The following is a 9,576-nucleotide window of genomic DNA, read 5'->3' as shown; positions in this document are numbered from 1 at the left end:
CTCTTCTATCCCGCCATCTACCCTTTTCTATCCAAATAACTGAATTACATATCCACCACTCAAATTACTTCATATTTCACTATACTAATTTTCAACTCTAATCCTTTATCGGTTCTGGAGTAGCGTGCTACTCGCCAGAAAAGCGCCTCAACACCCATCAGGGGTAACAGGTGCTATATGAATGCAAACCTTTCTTCCCCTTCTATCCCTCCGCTATCCTTCTCACTCCAAATAACTGACTAATATCCACCACTCAAATTACTTTCATATTTCACCATACTAATACACCACTAATCCTTTATGGGTTTCCGGAGTAGCGTGCTTCAACACCCCATCAGGGGTAACAAGCGATATATAAATACAAACCTTTTTTTCTCTTCTATCCTTCTGCTATCCTTCCGAATCCAAATAACTGACTAACCTATCCACCACTTAAATTTACTTGCATGTTTCACTATACTAATTCAACACTATGGGTCCCTCTATGCTGCCTACAAAAATATGGGTGAGACTTCCAAGGACCTATTGGCATTGCCAATGCTTGTTCAGCAGTGTAAGTGACACTCTGTCCTTGGAGCCTTCCTTTCATTGTCTGACACCAGTCTTTCCAAATATTTAATTTGATCTTCTGCTGACTTGGTTTGTTCTGAATAATGGAAAAAAGTAGCAGTTCATCCTGTTCCATCGTCCTTCGAGCTATATTTAGATTTTAATGAAGGTTTGGAATTCTTGATTAAAGCCACCAGCTGAAAAGATGAGAAAGCCTTACCCTTTCATGTCAATAAGCAGACTACTGTGGCAGCTCCTTGCTGTGAATAAGTTTATGAATGGAAAAGCTGACCAAAGGGACGACCAATATGAATTGGCTTAGTGTTACAATGACTTTTGTCAGTCTTCAATAATAGCACCAGAGAGGTGTTTTGCTCCTTGTCCACAGCTCCTTGTCCACACTGAAAAATACTTCTGAACTGCCTTAAGCCATTCCTTGGTGCAGAGGTCTGTAAAATAAAACCAATGTAATGAGCATTTTAACTATAGAACTTTATAAGTAATGCTTAGATTTAACATGTATGCATGCATTTAAATTCAAAAGACAAGACTGCTGTCCCTGAACTTGCAAGTTCAAAATATGTTGAAGGCTGCTTTTAAAAAAAAACTGCTTTATTTAAAAAGCAAATGCAAAAACAACAATTGATGGACAGAATGCAGAACAATGTCATACATTCACCCCAGTATAGTGATCCGGGCCTAAATCCATCGTTTTTTTGCTCACCATGCCATTCCAGTTTGAACCCAGCCATAGACTAATCAGTCTTGACCCTGTGCCCAATGGGAACAGTCCAGCCCGAACTGCCAGGCCAGGTCCTCCCTGGACAGGAAACAAGTATCCTAGGACCGTTTTTGGGGTTTCACCCCTGTTCAGCCAGGATAGCTTGACTCCAGTGGCATGGAGAGCACGGGACCCACGTCTGGACATACCCGTCCCACTCGGAGTGACAAATGCAAAAACAACAATTGATGGACAGAATGCAGAACAGTGTCATACATTCACCCTATTACAGAGATATGGGCCTAAATCTATTGTTTTTTTGCTCACCATGCCATTCCAATTTGAAACCAGCCATATGCAAATCAGTCTTGACCCTGTGCCCTATGGGAACAGTCCAGCCCGAACTGCCAGGCCAGGGTATGCCCAGGCGTGGGTCCCGTGCTCACTACACCACTGGATTCAAGCTAGCCTGGCTGATGAAAGGTGATGCCTTGAAACCGATCCCAGGATGCTTGTTTCCAGTCCAGGGAGGACCTGGCTTGGCAGTTCAGACTGGACTGTTCCCACAAGGAATAGGGTCAAGACTGATTTGCATATGGCTGGGTCCAAACTGGGGTGGTGTGGTGAGCAAAAGAATGATGGATTGAACCCAGATCCTTGTGACTGGGGTAAATGTTTGCATTGTCCAGCATTCCGTCCATCAATTGTTTCTTTTGCATATGTCGCCCTAAGTGGGAAGGGTATGCCCAGACGTGGGTCCCGTGCTCACTACACCACTGGATGCAAGCTAGCCTGGCTGATGAAGGGTGATGCCTTGAAACCGGTCCCAGGAAGCTTGTTTCCAGTCCTTGGAGGACCTGGCTTGGCAGTTCAGGCTGGACTGTTCCCACAAGGAACAGGGTCAAAATCGATTTGCATATGGCTGAGTCCAAACTGGTGTGGTGAGCAAAAGAATGATGGATTAAACCCAGATCCTTGTTACTGGGGGTGAATGTTTGCATTGTCCAGCATTCCGTCCATAACTTGTTTATTTTTCAATTGTTTATTTTGCTTATTTACAAAGCAGTCACAGACATGAAGCAGGCCACCATCCCTGTGAGTGCTGGCCATTCCCAATGGGGTCACAAATTGCGACCTGCCTCATGAATAATAATGAGGCAGGTTGTTTGCAACCCCATTGAGAATCCCAAACAGTGTCTGAGACACTGTTGTACATTCCATTTTGCAAGTCCCAAATTGCGAGTCGCATAACAACGCAATTTGCAACTCACAAAATTGAAGGGTTGTACATCTGGCCCAGAGTGATGAAGATAGATAGATAGATAGATAGATAGATAGATAGATAGATAGATAGATAGATAGATAGATAGATAGATAGATAGATAGATAGATAGATAGATAGATAGATAGATAGATAGATAGATAGATAGATAGATAGATAGATAGATAGATAGATAGATAGATAGATAGATAGATAGATAGATAGATAGATAGATAGAAGCGCACCCATGACGAAACATTTTGCCTGGTGTGGGTGAGAGTTTTACATCCTTTTTTAAAACATATGTAAAAATATTCATTCAAGATAGAACAAAATAAGCAACCCACCCACACACACACACACACACACACCTACTCTTGTACCACACAGCGCACATTGTACACACAAGGTATATCCTTCTTGCATATCTCATATATAGTGAGGGCAAAGGGCCCTAGATATGGAGAACTGACATACCCTTTACTGGGTAGTAATTTCTGGCAGTCTAGCCAAAGGGATACGGGTAAAAGAGATGTCTCTCAGTGTTGGCTGGGGACCTTTAAAAGTGATGGGATGTAATTCTTGGCTCGATTTCCAGTGAGCAATACTGAATTCTACTCAGGGTAGGGGGTTCGTTTGCACTCAGATTTGCACTCTCACTCACTCACTCTCACCTAATCTTATTCCCTCACTCTCAGTGACTTACTCAGTCTCATTGACTCACGCTGTCTCACTGTGATCCACTTAGATTTACTCACTTCCACTTACTTTCACTTAGTTCCATTTCTTCTAAATTACTTAATCTCACTCTGACTCACTCAGTCTGACTCAACAAATCTCACCGTGACTCACTCATTTGTTCCTAGTCTCACTCTGACTCAATCACTCCCACTCAGTCTCCCACTGACTCACTCATTCTCCCTGATTCACTCAGTCCCTCTCATTCTGGTTCACTCAGTCTCACTCATGCTCATTCAGTCTCACTTATTCCCACTCAGTTCCACTTATTCCGACTCACTTAGTCTCACTCATACTCTCATTCCCACTCAGTCCCACTCATTCTCACTTAGACTCACTCTGACTCACTCATTTACTCAGTTCCCCTCATTCTGATTCACACAGTAGCACTCTGACCTACTCATACTCACCCAGTCTCACTCATACTCATGCATTATAACTCTCAATCACTCAATCTTACTCTAACTCACTCACTCAATCTTACTTTGACTAGCATTTTCTCAATCAATCTCATCCATTCTCACTAGGCCTCACTCAATCTTGTTCAGTCTGACTCAATCATTCTCACCCATTCTCACTCTGAGTCACTATCTCACTCATTTTCTGGCTCACTAAGACTCACTCAGACTGTGACTCGTTCAGTCTCACATACAGGAACACTCAGTTGCACTCGCTATTAATCTCGCTTACTCTCCTTCCTTCTCACTCGTATTCACTATAACTCACAAACTCTCTCACTTTCACTCACTCAGACACACACACACACACACATACACACATAAACATGTTCATACATACACACGTTCTCTCAGAGACACACACTCTCAAGCATGCACACACAGCATTTGAAAGCTATTTTTACTTACCTCACTGACTGCTCAAGTCCCGTTTGGACTCCTGCTCCCTTTTACTTGCAGTGCTGGAGCATGATGTAGCAGTTACTACACACCTGTTCAGTCACAGACTCGAGGTTTCAGTCTCTGATATATGCTCATTCACCTAACCCTTCTTCAACTTTGTGATGAGCTGGAAAAGGGTAGGGTGACTCACTGATTTGTGTGTAGTGATTAAGCCTGCAGTGCCAGCGTCTACCATTATCTCTGACACATCAAATTTCAAAAATGTGTGAGGCAATGAGCTGTGCTATAAGTGCTGGGGGTTTCACCAGCTATGGATACTCCCTTTAATGACTGTTGTAGGCAGCACAAGCTATCCAACAGTGTTACAACAAGCTTCATCAGACAGCTGCTGGACATTTTCATAGTACCTAGAGTGAATAATATGTTATTATTCACTCTGCATAATAAAAATGGAAAAGGGCCAGAAAACAAGGAGGGCACAGCCCTGGAGGCCTAAAGGGAGAGCCACCCATGTGCGCTGTCTGCCTCAGGGCTAGAATTACGTTGCCAAAACTGTCAGTCTTGGAGCTCTGTCTCAGGCAGGGTCTGCCAGCATTGCTCGCAGGTGGGGTGCAGGTGCAGGGGCTGTGGGTGTCGTGGGGGCTATCGGGGGGTCACGGGGGATGTCGTGGGGGCTGGCGGGAGAGCAGGGTTTAGAAATAAAAATAAAAAAACCTCCTCGAAGCCGGCTCCTGTGTCTTCTCTGCTCCTGCTCTCCTGAGTCTGCTTCCAGGAACAGGAAGCAGGAAGCCAGGCTCCCAACCCTAAGCCAATCACAACGCTACAAAGCAGTGTTGTGGTTAGTCTGAGCTCCGAGACACCGCACTCAGACAGGGGCTGTATGTGTGGGCATGTTCTCCATGCAGGCTGTAATGCAGCTTGCATGGAGAACAGGAAAGTGCACATGACTGCTTTGGGCAGCCCTCGAGGGAAGCCAAACAGTCATTGTGCACTTAAGTGGGCAAACCACTCCACGCCCGCCATGCTGCATGAGCAGAGCAGCCCCGCCCACCCTTCCACCTGCAAAATAAACAGATCATGATAATAACTGAAAGTTATCATCATGTTATGTTTCCCCTTCTCGCACTGCTTGAAAGCAGTGGGTCGACGCTCCCCCGCCATAGCGGAGGAGCTGCCACTGGTCTCAGATATCTCCAAAAGCTCATCTTTCCCCAAATCTTGATCATGTTTCTTCCTCTGCACAGCTTTCCCTTCAGGAGCAGCAGAACGATCCTCCACACACCCCATAGCCACAACTTGAGACAAGCAAGTTAAAGCCGCCTCTTCCTATTTCTAGTTGTTTCGAGGCAACCAAATCTCAGCAACTCTGACATTTGGCTGCATACAAATAATGCGCCCACTCCCCGCAAAGCGCGTCTATCATTAACCCCACCATAGGGCCCGAGCGCTGATTTCTCTCAGAGCCCTCAACTGTTCCGCCCAAGGACCAAGCACATGCACAGGGAGCGCAGCCATTAGCAGTGAGCTTGCAACTCACATGGTGATACATTTTTTTTGAAACCCTAAACAGTATAACCAAATTTAAACCAGCAAAAACTAGCATGTCTCTTACCTGTCTCGACAGGAAACGATGCAGGCATGAAAGAGGTAGGGAGGAGTCTTGATTTTATTTTGTGAAAATAAAAGAAAGACTAGAGTGTAGACAGGCCTGTCTGGGGGCAGGGTTGCCTCATTTTGTAATGACTGGGATGGGCAGGAGCCTAATCTGGGTAATTAAGTTTACTGGTAAGTAATGGATTGATTATTAGTGCGTACTAAAGTTGCAATTTTTATGGCTAGGAGTGAAAGTAGGCAAAAATGCAGGAAAAGACGCCGACTGGTATTTAGAGAATGTATGAGTTACTATGTGTCCCTTATTTTTGCACCCCTTATAGTTTTGTGGTAAAATGAGACAAAACACCAACCATACACTATGTGAAAAGAAAACTAAGAAAATATGCTTGCGGCTAATCAACCCAAATGTTACGTCAGCGAAAGTTTGACATTTCTAATTTAAAATGAATGTGTGAATCTTTGCATTAAGATAATATTCTTAAAATGAGAGCCCTGGAAGCCTCTATGTAATAGCACCAATTCATCTATTCTTACACTTTACCTCATGTCCCTAAATGGTACTTCAGGCTGCCGATTCTCCCGGTTTTGGTAGTTGCCACTATGTCCACAACTGCACTGCGCGTGATCTTCGGCTACCAACCTTGTACTAGTTAGCACAATGTACCTCATGTGTGCCTATTATTGTATTTGAATTCAGAAAATGGCAATGTATAAACAAAGTGTCAGTAAAATGTATAGTTCTCCCATTCCTCATTTGGTATTCTTAAATCCTCTGAAGCCTTTTTTAAAAATGCATTTCTATTGTGTTTACTACATGATCCCAGTTCTTAAAGTCCCATACCTTCTTACCTCAGTACAGCTTCAGGATGGATTTGGAATTCCCTCTGGACCCATTCATATCTTGAGTCCTTTTCAATAACGCTGTTTTTATACGGACTGTCTTTAAAATGGACGTTACTGTGTGATTTTGGTATCTTGGACATTTAACATTTTGGTAGGTTAACACCAAGTCTTTTTTCGTTTTCTTTTTTTTATAGTCATATCTTTGACTGTAGTGCCATAAAACAATTTGCCCGGATGATTTTTGCAATCAAATAAACCAGAGTGTTTCCAAAAAATTAATTTGAATCTTCCTAGATAGCACAAGTTAAACTGAAATAGTAAGACAAGGACGTTACCTGCTCATTTGAGCTTTGCAGCATGTGTGACGTGTGGGGAAAGGTAGGGCTGGACGCCAATGAACAAGGCACAGATGCACTACGTAACACCAACAGAATGTTCTGCCCTTACTAAGTTCGGTAAACAACCGCTCTTACTATTACCCATTTTTTAATACTTCGTTTACCAGCCTCAGAAAGATAGACAATTCATAGCAAAGACTTTCCTTCAAGTTTTGCAGCCCTCGTCCATAGATGCTCTAAGAAAGTCTCTCAGGTAAAAAATAAATATAAAACATCGTTTTCCACTGGTGGCAAGTGGTGTTTGCCACCGCATCAAGCACGCCTTCAGGGGTGTGACGGTGAGTGGTGACTTGCACATATCAGCTGGCTGGATTCTATTTCTCTTACTCTAAGCGTGGTTAATACCAAGTATGTCGCACTTACTAAAGGGAGTGCCGTGGGCTGAGTGATTCATGCATTGAGCCTGGAAGGGAATCTGTTCTCAGTCGCACAGCCTCATTGCCCAGCACTCTGCTTTATTCAGGAAGTGTTTCGAGAGCTGAGTGCAAAGAAGTAGCAGAGATACAGGAAGGTAATCGGATCCATTTGGTAACAGAAACTGATGTTGTCTAATGGATAAGTTGTCAGCTTTATAAACAGGAAGACTGAGTCAGTGCTTAATTTGTAAACTATGAAGTGCAGGTGCTCAAATCTTTGTTGGAGGCCACACCTACTTTTCACTGGCTCCACCCACTTCCTCAATTGGCTCCACCCACTTCCTATATTAGCTCCACCCACTTCCTCAACTGGCACTGCAAAAAGACAGATGAATTTCAGCAAGGGTGCCTTCCTCATAGTAAAGTTTGATAGGAGGTTCCCCTGCTACTTCTACTTCTAGGTACATCCAGGCTAGTGTCCGGCACTCAATATTTCATCAGCCTCAAATCACACATGCAGTCTGTCTAAAAAAAACATTATTGCCTAGCTGCGGGCAGGTTAGACAAGCACGACATTCTGATAATACAGCGCTCTAAATGGGATCTTACAGCCACAAGAAACTCACTAAAAGAGATACCACAGAAGTACTCCTCCTCAGTCCTGAAGCAGCACCCAGGCGGTGTAAAATGTACTGAGTGCATTTGGCTCAAATAATTATAATTAACTGTACGCCATGAGAAACTGCATTTAAAAATACCTAATAAAGTATTTGCACAAGTCATCCACAGCTCCAGCCTGTGCCTGTCCCTCCCTGAGCTGAAGATTCCTAAGATAAGAACCTCTCTCCCAGTACTGCTCTCTCCACTGGCCCAGGCTGTCCCTCCCGGCCCTGAATATTCCTGGCATAAGAGCATCTTTCCATAGCCCCAGCTTGTCGCCTCTCACAGCACTGCTGTTATCAGAACGCCTGTCCAAACCCCCAGGGTAGAGCGCCCTCTGGAAGCTGTCCCTGTTCTAGGAACCTCTCTCCACAGCCCCATGCTGCCTCTTTTGTTGAAGCATTGTCTGCTAAGAGTCTCTCTCTGCCTCTATCTCCTTCAGACCCTCTGGAGCCTGCTGCACCTCTCCGAGGACCCTCCCACTCACTGCCAGAAGTTTGAGGCAAACCTCTTTGCCCAGGGTCGGTGCCAGCACTACTTCCGTGGCCTGCTGCCTGAGGTACCACCGGCTGGGCCACGGGGTTCAGCCTGGTAAGGGCTGGCCTCAGCCGCCATGAATATTTCAACAGAAGCCTGGGAAGTGGGAAAAGACACCGCTGTAGGGGGCGCATTCTCTCGAACTACACCACCGCTCTCTGGCCCCGGAGTCTCTTACTGTCTGTGACCTAAGACCCCTCTGTGCCACCTTAGCCACCCTCACACATGCTGTGGCTTCGCCGGTGACGCCTTTGCGCCCAGAGTCTAGCACTCTCTGCGACCCCCCAGTGATGTCTCTCTGCGTGCCGTCTGCCCCCTGAGTCTGGTGGTACTGTCTGAAGCTGCGAGGCACCAGTTCTGTCCCTCTGTCCCCGGCCCCAAGTGTGGCATTCTGTGGCCTCGGTGATGTCTCAGTGTCTCTGCCCCTTGAGGCTGGCACTGTCTGAGGCACCAGTTGTGTCCCTCCCTCTGCCCCCGCCCCCCTCACCAAGTGTTGCACACTGCTGCGGCCTCAGTGATTCCTCTTTGCCCCCTACCCCCGCCTACTGGGCACACTCTGCGGCCTCTGAGAGTGTTGCCCGGGCCGGGTTTACTCAGAGAGCAGGGCCGTTTGTTGAGTGCGACAACGATGACGGACCACCACACCTGAGAAAGTGAAACCAACAGTCGGGATCGGCCCGCGGCCGCTGGAACATAATTTGTGCGAGTCTGCGCATACCAGCCGCTATGTTTGGACAAGTCAGCGAGTCAGCCAGGGGCTGGGCGGGTAGGCTAGTGCGGCGCGGCAGGGACTTTTACTTAAACCCGCAGCAACCTGCGCCGGCCAGTACAGTACTGCGGCGCCAGCAGGCCCTATCCAGATCAAAAGTGTACACAACTTGTATACTGCTACAGTTAATCTGAATGATGAATCACATGCATACATTGCATTGCATCCTAGTAATAATCGTATCTTATGGAGCTGCCTCCCACCATTCCAGTGATCTTACAACCAGACCCTCACACTACCAAAAACAAAAACAGCGTTGGTTTCTGCACG

The 9,576-nt window shown here is 45.7% G+C and overlaps 1 protein-coding gene across 1 annotated transcript in view; it reads right to left on the bottom strand.

Annotated features, from left to right (window-relative positions):
- Window positions 1–874: 874 nt before the first annotated feature.
- The window catches only part of LOC146866674 (uncharacterized), a 55,403-nt gene continuing 46,701 nt past the window's right edge, over window positions 875–9,576 (bottom strand). The window contains exon 5 of the mRNA XM_085614448.1: window positions 875–998. Within this exon, the coding sequence (XP_085470574.1) occupies window position 998 (1 nt within the window). The 3' untranslated portion in view covers window positions 875–997. The remainder of the gene's footprint in view (window positions 999–9,576) is intronic.

Source organism: Triturus cristatus, chromosome 1_2, assembly GCF_964204655.1.
Source record: "Triturus cristatus chromosome 1_2, aTriCri1.1, whole genome shotgun sequence".
NCBI classification, from domain to species: Eukaryota; Metazoa; Chordata; class Amphibia; order Caudata; family Salamandridae; genus Triturus; species Triturus cristatus.
Note: the sequence above shows the minus strand (reverse complement) of the source record. Positions and strands in the feature narration are given on the sequence as shown.